The sequence below is a fragment of the Asterias amurensis genome, chromosome 2 (assembly GCF_032118995.1).
Source record: "Asterias amurensis chromosome 2, ASM3211899v1".
In the NCBI taxonomy this organism is placed as follows: Eukaryota; Metazoa; Echinodermata; class Asteroidea; order Forcipulatida; family Asteriidae; genus Asterias; species Asterias amurensis.
Window position 1 is genome coordinate 6,080,472 of NC_092649.1, and position 17,518 is coordinate 6,097,989.

Consider the following 17,518-nt stretch of genomic DNA (forward strand, 5'->3'; position numbering starts at 1 on the left):
CTGGGGGCTGACCCAGGTGAACCCCGTCAAAGCTATTCGAACGTACCGGGGCAGACCGGGGTCGACCCAGGGAAGCTAAACGAACGCACCAACTGTCTCCATGCACTGATGGTTATCAAAAGGATACCATTTTATTGTCGCCACAACCACCCACTTTATATTCAACGGACCATGAATCTATTTCGCGTTGGCGTTTAAGAATTGTTATCTCGCAGTGATTTTTTTTCTCTTTCCAGTTTCGATATGTCTCTTCCTTCGTTTCTGTCTTGAATGTCCATCAATATTTTCTTTCTTTGGTTGGATATATTACGAATTGTTTCGCCGTTTGTGAACTTAGGTTAACATGTATTATAGTTTAATCGTAGATACTATGCAGGCCCTACAGTGCTTTGTAACTTTGTAAAATGCACTTTATGAATAATTCTTATTCTTATTATTATTACTTCTGGGAAATCCCTAGAGTTTAAATACGGTTTGAATAGAGTCATTTAGTATCGAGATTACCACGGACATGTAACTGAATTATCTCCCTTCCCAAACCTTTTGTGTTTGAATTTTTTTCTTAGATCCCAACGTATGTATTCATTAATCTTGCTGGCTTAATTGCTTGAAAAACTCAGGGACAAAGTTCTCTTTTAGAATGCAGTTCGATTTTCTAAATTACTTGCAAGCCCTGATTTCAAGTTTAGCGATGTATAAAACCCCAGCTCAAAAATGAAAAACATCCTGAAAAACGTTCTGTGGAATCTGAAGTCGCTGCGAAACGAGAAACGGAGTTAACAGACGTGCTGCGTAAAAATAGCAAAGGCAATTCCCGATTTTAACAGCCGACTTCGATAATAATGGAGGAAATTCTTCCTTTGCGAATCTACCAGACCATCGTAGGTATTCTGGGCATCCTTGGCAATGCTCTGGTCTGTTTTGTCATCTTGAAAATACCAGCCATGCAAACTCGTATCAACTCGTTCATCTTCCACCAGGCAGTGATTGACTTCCTGAGTTCTATGATGATTTTCTTGAAGAGTGAAATCAAAGTACCAGACCCCATCCCAAGCAACGCTCTCGGATGGTTCATCTGTCAAGTATGGACTCCTTTCATTCTGTTCTTCTTCTTCGTGACGTCAACGTTCAACCTGTTAGCGTTGACCATGGAGCGGTATTTGGCCATCGTTCACCCCTTCAAGCACCAGGCAGTACTCGCCGCATGGCCTCGTCTCAAAGTCGGTGTAGCCATGACGGTGTGTTGGGCTCTCGGTTTTGGCTTGAACATTTACGCCGTCGTCCTTTTTCGAGAAGAAAACGGTCAATGTGTTCCAAATCCGATTCATGGATCCAATATCTTGGGAGTCATCGTTGCATTCCTTGAATACATTTTGCCCGTAGGAGTGATGTTCTTTGCTTACATTCGCATCGGTGTGGAGATGAAGCGGGGAGCGGCCCGTGTCGGCCCGGCACCAGCCGCACATCTTCCCGGTGGAGCAAACGCACCAGACATGGCCAAGTCCCTCCTTCGGGCCAGACGCAACACCTTCAAGATGCTCCTGATCGTTTTCATCACATTCGTGATCTGCTGGACACCCAACCAGGTTATTTACCTGATGTTCAATCTTGGTTTTCGATTTACTTTGAAGGAATGGTATTACTATCTCTCCATTGCTATGGTAGGTACTAACTCTTGCGTCAACCCTTTCATTTACGCATTGAAATACCGTCAGTTTCGCAAAGGTCTACGTCGGATCTTTTCCCGTGCTCGGGAACAAACCGAGAACTTCGGTACTGAACAGTCTCTGTCCTATAATGTATCAAACTAAATTTAACACTTGAAGAATAAAAGGCGAGATTTCACAACAAATTCAGAGAGACTTTGATCTTCACAGATAAGACGGCTTTTTGGATCAAACAAAATTGTCTTTTGGAAGAACAATTGAACTCCTTTATTCGATGTTTTCACACACAAAAACACCCGACATTCAACTTGTGAAATTGTAACCAAACGAAAGCGATATTTGAAGAGGAAATGCTGCACAGTGCTGAAAAAAGACGTCGGACCAGACCACAATGCACTATTGCTCGTGTGTTTACTCTACGCATTAAAGGCAGTGGACACTATTGGTAATTACTCAAAATAATTATTAGCACAAAACCTTTCTTGGTGATGAGTAATGGGGACAGGTTGATGGTATAAAACATCGTGAGAAACGGCTCCCTCTGAAGTGCCATAGTTTTCGAAAAAGAAGTAATTTTCCACGAATTTGATTTCAAGACCTCAGATTTAGAACTTGAGGTATCGAAATCACAACCATCTAAACGCACACTACTTCGTGTGAAAAGAGTGTTTTTCCTTTCATTATTATCTCGCAAGTTCGATGACCGATTGAGCTCAAATTTTCACAGGGTTGTTATTTTATGCATATGTTGAGAGACACCAACTGTAAAGGCTAGTCTTTGACAAATACCAATAGTGTCAACTGCCTTTAAGGCAAAGTCTGCCTCGATTGACGTCACACAATGGGTAGGCGGAGTCAACCCCCAATCAACTTTATCTGTTGTTTAAACATGTAAATCGTGACAAACAATTTACTTTGGAAAAAATTATTGTTACTAAACATATACTCTTATGTTTGAAAAAATAAAAATTCTATTTCCAGGTGACTTTAAATCGTGACTCTAGGCTTTAAATCACGATAATCAAAAACGTTTCTTTCAAGAGCATTGTTTAGATGAGGATATTAGTTTAGTGTGTTTTGCTTAAATAAACGAAGATTCCTGACATTTATTTAATAGATTTTGAAAAAGCTTTGATTCATTCTCTCATGTTTTTATTGGTAGAGTATTAGATAAGTTTAATTTGTGGTTTTTTTTTCACTCACTGAGACGAAACATAAATGATTATATTGTGGCCTCAAAAGCATTATGCTGAGCTACATCAATTCAATTCGATTCAATTTGATTCGATTTGCAAAATGAAAATGTAAATGCAATTGAGTAACTATATATAACGTCTACTGAACAAAGATATATAATTTTAGTAACTATGAAGAATGTACTATACTCGACCACTTACTGTATGAGATACAATGAAGTAGAGGCAAATACATTAAAGAATTTGATTTTTGTGACGTCACATATTGTCGTTCTTCGTGCCTTTGATCTATAAATTATTAGACCGGCAGCCCAGAGCACTTTGGTTAAAGGAACGAGGTACCAATATTTGACTACGGGAACGTTTAGTGGATAACCTGACATAATCAGATATGGATGTCTGCCGGGGACTCCCCGCTGCATGTGGCGCATGGACCCCCAACAAAGAGGCAAAATAATGGACTGAATCAAACATTCTAGGTACCACATGAAACCAAGTGGAAATGGTCATTACCCTGATACTAAGTAAACAAAATCAACCGCCAGACAAATTTTCTGCTGCATTAGGCCTCCCCAAATATTTAGTGTACAAACCTATGGGTTGAAAATAACCAGTTGTCAAATTACCTCAGATTTACATGAAACTTTGTTTAACTGTTCCACTACGGCTAAAATGTACACAAACCAAAAATTAAATCCATACTCCATGTCGTTTCTGAGATACAGCCTCTTACAATATACTAAAATCTCCCCCTTTTGGAGCTCCGCCCCCGGCCGACACCGCGCGTCGTGGTGGTATTCTTTTAAACGTTAAAGGAACACGTTGCCTTGGATCGGACGAGTTGGTCAAAACAAAAGCGTTTGTAACCGTTTTTTATATAATGCATATGGTTGGAAAGACGTTTTAAAAGTAGAATACAATGATCCACACAAGTTTGCCTCGAAATTGCATGGTTTTCCTTCTACTGTGCGAACCAACACGGTCGGCCATTTATGGGAGTCAAAATTTTGACCCCCATAAATGGCCGACGTGTTAGTCGACGAGGTAAAAGGAAAACCACGCAATTTTGAGGCATGTTTGTGTGGATCATTGTATTCTACTTTTACAACATCTTTCTACCCATATGCATTTTATGAAAAACGGTATCAAACGCTTGACAAAAACCAACTCGACCGATCCAAGGCAACGTGTTCCTTTAAGCCCGTAATTTAATAACGACACCAGCTTTGCGGCTGAAAGGTGTATACTATTTAAGTTATGGCCCTTGATTCATAATTTGGCTGCATTGGGCCTACCAGACACCCCCACCCCCGGGGTTCAACATCGGAGGAACGACCTAAAACCAAGTTGAAATTACCAAGGCCTATTGCACTATTCTTAACACAAGACAATATCAGGCGCCGGACAAATGTTTTGCCCGGCAGACACCTCCCTTACCCGGGTTAAACAAAGGAATCACCTGAAACCAAGTAATGACCAAACACACTATTCTTTGACGTCCAGTATCAATCACCACCAGACGAACGTTTTGCTGCATTTGGCCCGGCAGACACCTCCCTTCCCCGGGTTAAACATCAGAGGAACCACTGAAACTAAGTTGGAATGTGACCAATACAATATTATTCTTAATACACGTATCAACTGCCAGACGAAAGTTTTGTTGCATTGGGCCCGGCAGACAACTCCCACCCCCCCCCCCCCCCCGGGTTAAACATCAGAGGAACCCCCTGAAACCAAGTTGAAATGACCAATAACAATATTCTTAATACAAGTATCAACTGCCAGACAACAGTTTTGCTGCATTGGGCCCGGCAGACAACTCCCCTCCCCCTGGGTTAAACATCAGAGGAACCCCCTGAAACCAAGTTGAAATGACCAATAACAATATTCTTAGTATCAACTGCCAGACAAAAGTTTTGCTGCATTGGGCCCGGCAGACAACTCCCCCCCCCCCCCCCCCCCCGGGTTAACGTCAAATGAACCACCAATATTGTTATTGGTCATTTCAACTTAAATTCAGGTGGTTCCTTTGGTGTTTACCCCTGGGGAGGGGAGGTATCTGTCGGGCCCAATGCAGCAAAACTGCTGTCTGGCACTTGATACTTGTATTAAGAATATTGCTATTGGTCATTTCAACTTAAGTTCAGGTGGTTCCTTTGATGTTTACCCCGGGTGAGGGGAGGTGTCTGTCGGGCCCAATGAAGCAAAACTGCTGTCTGGCAGTTGATACTTGTATTAAGATTATTGCTATTGGTCATTTCAACTTGGTTTCAGGTGGTTCCTTTGATGTTTAACCCGGGGAGGGTATATGTGTCTGTCGGGCCGCGCCCAATGCAGCAAAACATTGTCTGGCGGCTGATATTGTCTTCTGTTAAGAATTGTGCATTAGGACTATTGGTAATTTCAACTTGGTTTTAGGTTGTTCCTCCGATGTTTTACCCCGAGGGTGGGGGTGTCTGTCAAGCCCAGTGCAGCCAAATTATGAATCAATGGCCACAACTTAAATAGCATACAATTTTTAGCCACACAGCTGGTGTCGTTATTAAATTACGGGCTCTTAACGTCTTAACCTCGGAGGCGAGGTCTGTTAACAGCGCCAGCCACCAACCAAGGTCATTACCACGCAGTGAAGACCGGGTACGAACACTGTTATTCCCTTTAATAAATACCTTTTTTAGCGAATTAAACGGCTAAAATTGTTCAAATTTTGTGACTTTTCTCTCGGCGGCACTTCCAGACATGTTCAGGGGCCATGTTTGAGCTTTTGATGGTTCCCATCTCTTTCGTGCGTTAATCACATTATTGATCTTTGAGACCAGTGACTCTTTTAAATAACGATCTGTTCAGCGCCTTCACTGGGGTCAAAGGAGGCAAATGAATGGACGATAGCTAGCTGTTCCTTGTGCATTAAAACGCGCGCATGAGCTCGGCGTCAGTTTATATGCGCGCACATGTTACACGCGCGCACTCAAAATTGATACATTTTTAGCGCGCGTACGCGCAAGTGCGCGAAGTTGCAATGAAACTAACAGGGATATAAATAAGCGTGCGATACAGTGCAACGCGCAAGGTTTACACAATGTATGCTGATTGAGTGGACACTTATTCGCCATTTTCCAAAGCCGGTCTTTATACCACCGTTAACACTCTCACACGTGACCGGGTTTTGACCAATCAGAGACTTGAAACCGTCCAAGGTATTTATTAATTAGTTTTAAACATTCAGAGTGTTCACCACTGAACTTGTTTTTCTTCAAAAAACAAACCAAAAAACAACAACGGCGAGCTGCCGCTAATAATTATGTTGGTATTTGCATGCATCGTTATGAACCAGGGTATAAACACCTAAGAATCATTGGCAATTGATTGGAGAGCTGGGCCCAATTTCGTTGCTCTGCTAAGCATAGAATCGGCACTTAAGCAGGGAATTCTGTGCTAATACGGCAAGCGTATTTCACGGGTTAGTGGCTAATTTTGGCTTCTGCCCGTGCTTACTCCACGATAGGCACTTCTACGCTTACAACGCTAACGCATAAATTCGGCGCTTGCACGTCAGCGGGGAATCGTGATCGTGAGCGCAGAACTCGGCGGTAAGCAGATCCATGAAACTGGGCCCTGTTAGATTTGAGGGGAATTTATTTATCAAGCGACTGCAATGATGGAGTTCACTGCACATTGTTTCATCTCTTTTCAATCGAACTCACATCACGTGTTATACAATGCAGTCACAGAATGCCCTCGCATCAGTTGATGTCATAATACGTCTCTAGTTAATTATTTTCCAACTTCCTAAAATCTATGACACAATTCAGCTTGTTACATAAACAAAGAAAAATCACGCATGCTTGCTTCAAAGGCGAGCACAGGCCCCGATAACGAGAACGAAAACAAGTACGAAAACGAGTAAGATATTAAAAACGAGAACGATAAAAATGCACGCCCTCGATTGGTTAAATTGCTCCACGCAGAATAAGATCACGCGTATTCAACCAATCGCGTTGTCGTTCTCGTTATCGGGGCCTGTGTGACGGGGCCTTTTAATTGAAAAATTCCCGAATGGAGCTTTCGTTCTATCCAAATTGTGACTGATACTGACTATTTCAGTCGATTTGTGTACTAGTGGACCATAACCAAGTTAACATGTTACGCTTTCTTGAGGAGCTTCATACACACCCCAGTTTACATTGTATGCAAACATACAAGAGTTATACAAGTAAGCTGGGACACTATCGATACTCCACTCAACAAGGACCACGGTGTTCTCACCAGAATCTATTTGGAGGCGAGATTGAACAGCAACAGGAATATAAATAAGTATAACAAAATGTTCAGATTATTTCAACTTCGCTCATGCAGTGACTTCTTGAGCAGTTTCATCATCAAATCTTTGCAGATGACAACGAAGTGTACTTCAGGCGCACCACCAACGACGCCATTTTCAACTTTGACCCTCCGAAGCAGCTGAGGGGCGCTTGCGGAAGGACCGGCTTCATGCTGTTTTAATAACTACAAAATGTGATGATCAAATCTCCTAATTATTGTTAAAAACACTGGACACTATTAGTAATTTTCAAAGACCAGTCTTCTCACTTGGTGTATCTCAACACATGCATAAAATAACAAACCTGTAAAAAAAGGCTCCAAGTTGCGAGATAATAACGAAAGAGGATACACCCTTGTCAGATGCTTGATTTCGGGACCTCAAAATCTAATTCCAAAGTCTCGAAATCAAGTTCGTGGAAAATTACTTCTTTCTCGAAATCTACGTTGCTTCAGAGGGAGCCGTTTCCCACAACGTTTTTATGCTATCAACCTCCGTTTTTATGCAATCAACCTCTCCTTATTTACTCGATACCAATAAGGTTTTATGCTAATAAATATTTTTTGTAATTACCAATAGTGTCCACTGCCATTATCTATCCTTCAACATCATTTTTTCATATACTCTAGTGGTTTGTGAGTTTGTAAACTAAAAGGTTGACGAGCTGTGTAGGGTTTCAGGTTGGTCTGAAAGGGCCCATTATAAAGTGCACATAATAATATCCTACAGTGTGGGCAGAATATTAATCCTACCATTACGGCCAAAAATGGTAAAGATCTGGCCGTGATCCTTGCAGATCTGAGGTGAAACGTCGTCTCGTAGCTGTGTCTTAAAAAAAAAGGAGTTGGTTTCAAGTTGAAAGTTTAACCATTCTAGTCCATATCTTAGACAAATGGATCACCAAGATGTTCCGAATAACCTTAAACTGTCAAATAAGGAGACAGCGATGTAAACTCCGCTGATCACTGCTTGAGTGTAGTCTACTCTCAGATAAAAGAAGCCTCTTGGATTTTGTTACAAATTCACAGGTATTGATAATGTCAGCTGTTTTTATTAAACACCACAATGTGGGAATTAAAATGCTTTTTCACAACCAAAGATCCCACTAAAAGCCGTCTGACTTTTAACAATAAAAGTCTCTCCGAATTGAATGTACATTTCAAGTTAATCGTGCCACTTACATTTCAAGTGTTAACTTGGTTCGGACAGAGATTGTTCAGTACCGGAGTTCTCGGTCTGTTCCCGAGCACGGGAAAAGATCCGACGTAGACCTTTGCGAAACTGACGGTATTTCAATGCGTAAATGAAAGGGTTGACACAAGAGTTAGTAGCTACCATGGCAACAGAGAGATAATAAAACCATTCTGTCAGTGTCAATTGAAAACCAAGATTAAACATGAGAAAGATGACCTGGTTGGGTGTCCAGCAGATCACGAATGTGATGAAAACGATCAGGAGCATCTTGAAGGTGTTGCGTCTGGCCCGGAGGAGGGAATTGGCCATGTCTGGTGCGTTTGCTCCACCGGGAAGATGTGCGGCTGGTCCCGGGCCGACACGGGCCGCTCCCCGCTTCATCTCCACACCGATGCGAATATAAGCGAAGAACATCACTCCTACGGGCAAGATGTATTGCAGAAATATAACTACGACTCCCATGATTTTGGATCCTGGAATTGGGTTTGGAACACATTGGCCCTTTACTTCTCGAACAATAAAAATATTGTAAGTTTTCAAGCCAAACGCGAGAGCCCAACACACCGTCATGGCTACACCGACTTTGAGACGAGGCCATGCGGCGAGTACTGCCTGGTGCTTGAAGGGGTGAACGATGGCCAAATACCGCTCCATGGTCAACGCTAACAGGTTGAACGTTGACATCACGTACAAGAGGAACATGATGAAAGCAGACCAGACATGACAGATAAACCATCCGAGAGCGTCGCTAGGGATGGGGTCTGGTTCCTTGATTTCACTCTTCAAGAGAATCACCGTAGAACCCAAGAAGTCAATCACTGCCTGGTGGAAGATGAACGAGTTGATACGAGTTTGCATGTCTGGTATTTTCAAGATGACAAAACAGACCAGAGCATTGCCAAGGATGCCCAGAATACCTACGATGGTCTGGTAGATTCGCAAAGGAAGAATTTCCTCCATTATTGTCAAAATCGGCTGTTAAAATCGGGAATTGCCTTTGCTATATTTACGCAGCACGTCTGTTAACTCCGTTTCTCGTTTCGCAGCGATTTCAGATTCCACAGAACGTTTTATATCAAGCAATCTTGTACGACTTGATTAAATTATTCCACTGAATCGTCTGAAGGTTTTTTGTTTGGTTGTAAAAGAAGTGAACACGATGTTTTTAATTTTCGAGCTGGGGTTTTATACAGTACATCGCTATACTTGAAATCAGGGCTTGCAAGTAATTTAGAAAATCGAACTGCATTCTAAAAGAGAACTTTGTTCCTGAGTTTTTAAAGTAATTAAGCCAGCAAGATTAATGAATACATACGTTGGGATCTAAGAAAAATATTAAAACACAAAAGGTTTGGGAAGGGAGATAATTCAGTTACATGTCCGCGGTAATCTCGATACTAGACTAATTGACTCTATTCAAACCGTATTTATGTTATTAAACTCTAGGGATTTCCCAGAAGTAATAATAATAAGAATAAGAATTATTCATGAAGTGCATTTTACAAAGTTACAAAGCACTGTAGGGCCTGCATAGTATCTACGATTAAACACTAACTATAATACATGTAAACCTAATTTCACAAACGGCGAAACAATTCGTAATATATCCAACCAAAGAAAGAAAATATTGATGGACATCCAAGACAAAAACGAAGGAAGAGACATATCGAAACTGGAAAGAGAAAAAACCACTGCGAGCTAAAAATTCTTAAACGCCAACGCGAAATAGATTCATGGTCCGTTGAATATAAAGTGGGTGGTTGTGGCGACAATAAAATGGTATCCTTTTGATAACCATCAGTGCATGGAGACAGTTGGTGCGTTCGTTTAGCTTCCCTGGGTCGACCCCGGTCTGCCCCGGTACGTTCGAATAGCTTTGAGGGGGCTCACCTGGGTCAGCCCCCAGTGCCCTGCTTGTGGAGTGGGTCACTTGGGGGTGACCTGAGGTACATGCCGTCACCGCTAGAGGGCGAGTTTGGTCGTTCGATTAGCTCTTGTCAGTGGCTCACCCGAGTGAGGACCGCGGGGTAGACCCAGGGAAGCTAAACAAACGAACCCATAATAATGTAATTTCAACGGCTGATGGTTGCACTTTGGTATAGACTGTGCAAGTCTCGCGAGAAATTGAACTTCCGGGACCATTGTGGTCCCAACCTAATGGAGTTTTACGTTGGGGAGATTTTGTTCTGTCAATAATTTTAGTTTAACATAAGTTATGACTCTAAAAAGTGAATATGTTCTTGGGAATGTAAAAATAAGTGATTAAAAACAGAAAAGTAAAATCAATTCAACAAATTTACGAAGAAAACTAAAGAAAAAAACTTGACCTCCAGTTTCCGGTTTACTCTAAACAATTAAGAATATTACCCAATTGACGTTCCCATTATCGCTGAACCTATTGTGATGATCGCACCAATTGGACGTGATTCACAAACGGGGTTTATTAGAAAAACCATCTAGGTCGATGTCGAACAGCGATCCTCGTCCCGATAAATGTATAATGTTTACGTTAATTTAAACAAAACAATTATTATGTACACGAATTAAAATAATAATTATACAAAAAGTACGTTAAAAATAATAATCTTAAAGAATTTTTTAACAAATAACAATTTCAATACAATTTGGTTTTGTACAAAAATATACCTTTTTTCGAATTAAGTTCTCGTTTTCGCGACGTGCGAGACTTGCACAGTCTATTGTCACTATTTAACTCGGATCCATTGTGTGCTGTCTGCTACCATCCAGACATAAATTTTCTCGTAAATATTTCATTTGTGTAAAGACTATTATAAGTTATCACACGAGCACGAGTGGAATACGAAAAAAGATAGCGCTTCTGCGTCCCATACCCAACGAGTCCGAAGCATAGATATAGAATATTACACAAAAAATTAGTGGCTCAGAGTGGAATGGGAGGAATATTATCGCAAGGTAAAATTTTGACTGCTCCATTTCACGAGGCGAAGCCGAGCGAAATGGAACAGTCCACATTTTACCGAGCGGTAATATTCCTTCCATTCCACGAATTAAAGCCACTCAATATTTGTTTTATATAACTGACATATAAATCCCTGTCATGAGATGTATTTTAAAAGTATAACATTATGAAAAATCAATCATTTAGCGCCGCGTGCGTAGCGGCAACAATGCACCCATTTAATAGCAATCGGATCACAACCTTTTGCACAGGTGCTCCTATGTTTTTAGCAGCGGCGCGGTGGCGCTGTACTGCTCAAAAACATTGGGAACAAGAATTACCCTAACTGTTGAATGGGAAAATGCTATTCCCCGTGGGCAAAGAGGTCTTTTTGATCGCCGGTGCGGATGGGAGTAATAGTGAATGTCACGTGAAGTAAGTTCCACCAATCAAATGACAAGGATCTGTATGTCAGTTTCATAAAATTAATTATTATACAAATATTGAGTGGCTTGAGTTGCTGCTGAAAGATGGAGATGTTATGTACTTCCCTGAGGTTTTCAGGGAGTGAATTCCAGAGCCTGTGTGCTGTAAATTGTGTATACTAGCCTAGTAGTGAAAAGCCACGTATACACGTATATAATAAGTTGACTAGGTTGAGCTATAAAATGTGTACCGCCTCTTTCTTGCAAATAATAATAATTAGCTGATTGAGATTTATCTTCAATATTTGAGATGTCGTGTTTTGCATTTTGCTGAGTTTGCTGAAACTTCGTCATCCGCCCCTCTCTCAAAATACGGGCAAATCGTTTCGTTGCAAATTACCCAGTCAATTGTTCACCGAATTCCTTCCCTTATAAGTAACTTCAATAAGAATACTTACAGTTCGCTGGGGCGTTGAGGGTGTGGTACGGGGCTATCCTGCAATGGCATGCAGTGCTTGACTCAAATCATTCCTGCACAAGAAGCGACAGCGGCAAGACGTGTTGTGAGTCTTTCGTTCTTTCCGTTCTTTTTGAGCTATAGATGTTCCGTCAACGAATCTATGACAATAGCTCCAGGCTCCATGCCACAGCCCGACGAAACCCGCTAGCATCATTCCATTGAATTTCCAGTAAGTTGCACATTATTATTATTATTAAATAATGGGAATTGCTGTACTTGATACTATTGTACAACTGGTTGAGGGTTGAGCGTGTAGATTTTCATTGCTAGTCAATAAATATTGTACAACTTGTTGAGCGTGTAGATTTTCATTGCTCATCCGTTAACAGTGTACAACTTGTTGAGCGTGTATCTTGTATTGCTTATCATTTTGATAGTTGCATTATGAGCATGTGGACTTTAGTTTGTTCCACTAAAAATCAGACCGTTCCTGCAGACAACAATTTCGGATTTGGAATTATAATTAGCAATGTGTTAAAATAACTATGTGCCAACTTGACTCTATTTCTAGTATCCGTGAGATATTTCTGGTGAATCGTTTTTGGAACTAATGTAAATAACGGTCATTTATCAAAAAGAAAATGCATTTACATTAAATAATGATAACGTTACTTTAATTTCAGCTGGCATATCCATCGACGTCTCCCAAAGTCTAACCCTCTGGTAATAGACACACCCGTCCTTACAACCTGTTAAGGTACGAGTAATATTCCTTGTGTTTTGCTGTAAATTGTTTTTAAAAATAAAAATGTCTTCAGTTATGCACCGTAACAGATATATTGAGAGAAAAAAAAATTGTATTCGACGAACGGTTTTCGTCTCTAACTGCAAGGTTCTGGAAGTGACAAAATTCATTTAGTCAAAATGCATTTTTTTGAAGAACTATATAAGAGTGAAAATACAATGTAATAATTGTCTGTATTAGTTTATCCACTCCATTCAGTGCGAATGGAACGACACCATGCCCCACTATTTTTGAATGCAGATTTGAATGCAGCTTTGATGAATTGTTAAACTGAATGATTATTTTGTTAAGTCGAATGACGTAAAAGTACATTTGACTAGTCTTAAAAATAAATTGAATGACCCTTTTCAGTAGCATTCGATTTCGTGCGAAATAGAATAGGCTTGTGGTTAAATTGGCGGCTCATTTTCCGAAATTGACCGAAAAAAACCCTATTTATGGAGTTTCCGAAACCCGTTTATTTTATCGTTGCGTTGCCTGCCACTTGGTTTACAATGTTGTAATAAAAACATCGTAGAAACTGTCACTTTAACGCCAAGTTAAGCTGAACCATGCAGTGATACAGGATTGTGAAGGTTATAGGCATGAGGTATTTTCCTCCACGGTAAAAAAGAAAAAAAACTGCCCCGATACGCCAACCTGGTATTAACTGCCCACTTTTATATCCATTTCACCCGCCGTCGATTTCACTGAACTTTTAAGACTGTAGGACGAGTCGCAGCCTTTTACTGTATCATGTTAACCTGAAGATTGGTCCTAAATTAAAACAAGTTACTCGTCCTAACTCTCGAATTAGGATAAAATCGTGAAATCGACGGAAGGTTCTTCCAGACCCGGTGTCTGGTCCGGAGCTGTTAGTAAAAGTGGTTAGGATTAATAGCTCACTGAGCCATCTCCTTGACCATACTTTCAGGGGAGTAATAGGGGATTGTTAAAGACTCTTAGGGATTAATCCTCTTAGGGATTAATCCAAGCTTAAGGTTGTGTCAAGATATTGTTTGATTCCATATGGGTGGATTTCTCAACAAGTTAAGACTAGTCTCATCTCGAGTTGCGACGTGTTACACCCATCCTAACTTAGGACTAGCCATGCGTTTTTAATATGTCATACGACTATAGTCCTATATTCGGGTTAGTCCTACACCTGTGTGAAATCGACCCCTGGCAGGAGGGGAGCCATCGTCGTGGACTCAAAAACAATGGCGCAAAAGGGAACATCAAAGTTGGGCCAGTATACACTCGGTTGCTCACCTTGTTTCAAATCCATTATACACTTTCGGCAAACAGTATTGTCCAAGTCCCACACTTCGTGTATCACAACTTATATATAAAATAACAAACCTGGGAAAATTTAGACTCAATCGGTCATCGGAGTCGGGAGAAAATAACGGGAAAACCCACTCTTGTTTCCGCACGTTTCGCCGTGTCATTCATGACATGTGTTTAAAATAAATCCGTAATTCTCGCTATCGAGAATTGATATTGTTTTAATGTTTTTTTTTTTTTTTTTTTTTTTTTTTCCTGTACCGAAAGTGTATAATGGCTTTAGGAAACCGAGTGAGATACCAGGGGCGATTATTCACCGTGAAAGAAAAGATCTCACGTCTTATACACAGTTCGGTATTAATGAACGGTGGGAGAGGAGTTGCTTATTATTGAGTTAGATATCAATCGCTGGTGTTGTTCAAACTTAAAAAGCTACGGGGCCAATTTCATAGAGCTGCTTAAGCAAACAATTTGCGTAAGAGCGAAAATAGCTTGCTTATTGTACACATGTTACTGGCAAAAATTTCACGCGATATACATTGCTTGTTCCTGGTATTTAGCTGTTGTTTACTTAGCATAACAATTGAGTGGAGTCTTGGCCGGTAATCTGATTTTACTAAGCAGGGATTTTTTTGCTTAAGCAAAATTTTGTGTTTAAGCAGCTCTATGAAATTGGGCCCAGCTCGCATCGAATGGCTTCAATCAAACAAACGATTCGTCCTCGTTCCTGTTTGGTCAGTTCTGCCACCGTTGCTTCGTTATCTCGAAACACCTTTCCCTGTTTTACCATATCAAGGAATCTGGCTATAAATTCATATCCCATCTCTGACCTCTTCGCTTTATTATTGATACTTAATGCTGATGTTCATCGCAATCGATTACTCAAACAAGTTGCTTTTGCAACTTTTGAAATTCGACATTTAGCCACTCAAGTGCTCATATATTCGCCAAAACAACATCGTGGCATATTTAAAGAGGTGTCAAAATGTGAAGAAAATAACTGTGTCGGATAAATTTATTATTTTTTGCATACTATTTGAGGTTCCGATATATCTACCCATTTGCAAGTGTTTAGATTCTTGATTGGCGCAGTTTACTTGCCAATCAATTTATAAATATACATTGTTGGTGAACAAACCGTGCTGGTTGAAATGGCTGGGGATCTTTTTGACAGCGACTTTTTTACGACCTTTTTTTACGCAGCAAATTTTTGTTCTACAGTTGCTGCGTTCAAAAGGTCATCCCTCTATAAAAGAAGCCCACGACGCATAAAACTAACTACGGTTAGATACATAATGCACAAGTGGTAAGTTGGCCATAGGCCTTCTACACAAGTTTATTGATTTGTCCATGGTTTGTCCATAGGGGGGGTAGCCTTTTCTCAGCAGATTTACACAGCCATTTTTTTCATTGGACATTGCAAGAATGCACCGCCAGAAATGCATTCAGTATGTTTCTATATTAAAACTCAATACTTGTCGTTTAGTGAAAAAGATAATCTGCTTTGATCACTTTGATAACCATCAAGTGATTTCCCAAAACGTTCGATTTAATTATGACGATGTGTTCATCTGAGGTGAGACGTCATCCAATAGATGTTTCTTACAAGAACACAATAATGATTGACTGGTTTCAAAATGGCCCCGGCTTATTCGTTTAAATTACATACCAGTAGCGGCCATCACTGTTCCATTTGGTCTGAAATTCTGCCAAAGTAAATAAGGCAGCGTTGTACACACCGCTGTTCAACCTTGCTTGATTGCAGTTCAAACTCACCGCCCCCCCCCCCCCTCTCCAGTCGTGACACCTGTGTCGTTCAGCAAAAAACGATGATGCGTCGTCCTTCGGATGGGACGCAGAGCCTTTGGTCTTGTGTGTCGTGTGACGCACGTTAAATAACCCAGGGAAGTTATCGATAAGATGGAGGTTCGCCCCGTAGTTCCCGGTGGTTTAAATGCAGCATATTGCACAACGGCACCTTGTTAACCATAATGGTGCTTAGTTCATTTCAAATTAATCGTGCCACTTTTATTTCAAGTGTTAACTTGGTTTGATACATTATAGGACAGAGATTGTTCAGTACCGGAGTTCTCGGTCTGTTCCCGAGCACGGGAAAAGATCCGACGTAGACCTTTGCGAAACTGACGGTATTTCAATGCGTAAATGAAAGGGTTGACACAAGAGTTAGTAGCTACCATGGCAACAGAGAGATAATAAAACCATTCTGTCAGTGTCAATTGGAAACCAAGATTAAACATGAGAAAGATGACCTGGTTGGGTGTCCAGCAGATCACGAATGTGATGAAAACGATCAGGAGCATCTTGAAGGTGTTGCGTCTGGCCCGGAGGAGGGAATTGGCCATGTCTGGTGCGTTTGCTCCACCGGGAAGATGTGCGGCTGGTGCGGGGCCGACACGGGCCGCTCCCCGCTTCATCTCCTTACCGATGCAAATGTAGGCGAATAACATCAGTCCTACGGGTAAGATGTATTGCATAAGTATAACTATGATCCCCATGATGTTGGATCCGGGAATAAGATTTGGAACACATTGGCCGTTTTCTTCTCGAAAAAGTGCGAGAGTGTAGATGTTCAAGCCAAACGCGAGAGCCCAAAACACCGTTAATGCTAAACCGACTTTGAGACGAGGCCATGCGGCGAGTACTGCCTGGTGCTTGAAGGGGTGAACGATGGCCAAGTACCGCTCCATGGTCAACGCTAACAGGTTGAACGTAGACATCACGTACAAGACGAAAAGAATGAAAGGAGACCAGACATGACAGATGAACCATCCGAGAGCGTTGCTAGGGATGGGGTCTGGTACAATGACTTCACTATTCAAGAGAGCCATCGTAGAACCCAAGAAATCAATCACTGCCTGGTGGAAGATGAAAGCGTTTGTACGGGTTTGCATGGCTGGTATTTTCAAGATGACAAAACAGACCAGAGCATTGCCAAGGATCCCAAGAATACCTACGATGGTCTGGTAGATTCGCAAAGGAAGAATTTCCTCCATTTTTCTCAAAATCAGCTGTTAAAGTCCGGAAATGGCTTTGCTTTTATTATCGTGTAGTAATTCCGTTGCTCAATTGCAGATGTGATGATGCAAGAGACTGCTTAATAAATCACTGCATAGGCGCAGTTGGTCAATATAGTGTCTTCCGAACCCAGATAACAATATTGTTAATAAATTATGATGTGAGTGATGCGATATAACAAAATTAGGGCGCAGGTGATTGTTGATCAAAATAACCCGTTTTTATTAT

At 41.0% G+C, this 17,518-nt stretch overlaps 3 protein-coding genes across 3 annotated transcripts; 1 reads left to right on the top strand and 2 right to left on the bottom strand.

Moving 5' to 3' along the window:
• The first annotated feature begins 842 nt into the window (after positions 1-842).
• LOC139934157 (galanin receptor 2b-like) lies at positions 843-1,811 on the top strand. Its single transcript, XM_071928459.1, has one exon. It carries the CDS (start codon positions 843-845, stop codon positions 1,809-1,811), a length of 969 nt encoding a protein of 322 aa, XP_071784560.1.
• A 6,564-nt stretch (positions 1,812-8,375) lies between these two features.
• Positions 8,376-9,338, bottom strand: LOC139934158 (galanin receptor 2b-like). The gene has a single exon (XM_071928461.1). The coding sequence runs from the start codon at positions 9,336-9,338 to the stop codon at positions 8,376-8,378; it is 963 nt and encodes a 320-aa protein (XP_071784562.1).
• Positions 9,339-16,287: 6,949 nt separating this feature from the next.
• LOC139934159 (galanin receptor 2b-like) lies at positions 16,288-17,327 on the bottom strand. Its single transcript, XM_071928462.1, has one exon. The coding sequence runs from the start codon at positions 17,266-17,268 to the stop codon at positions 16,288-16,290; it is 981 nt and encodes a 326-aa protein (XP_071784563.1). The 5' UTR covers positions 17,269-17,327.
• Positions 17,328-17,518: the final 191 nt, after the last annotated feature.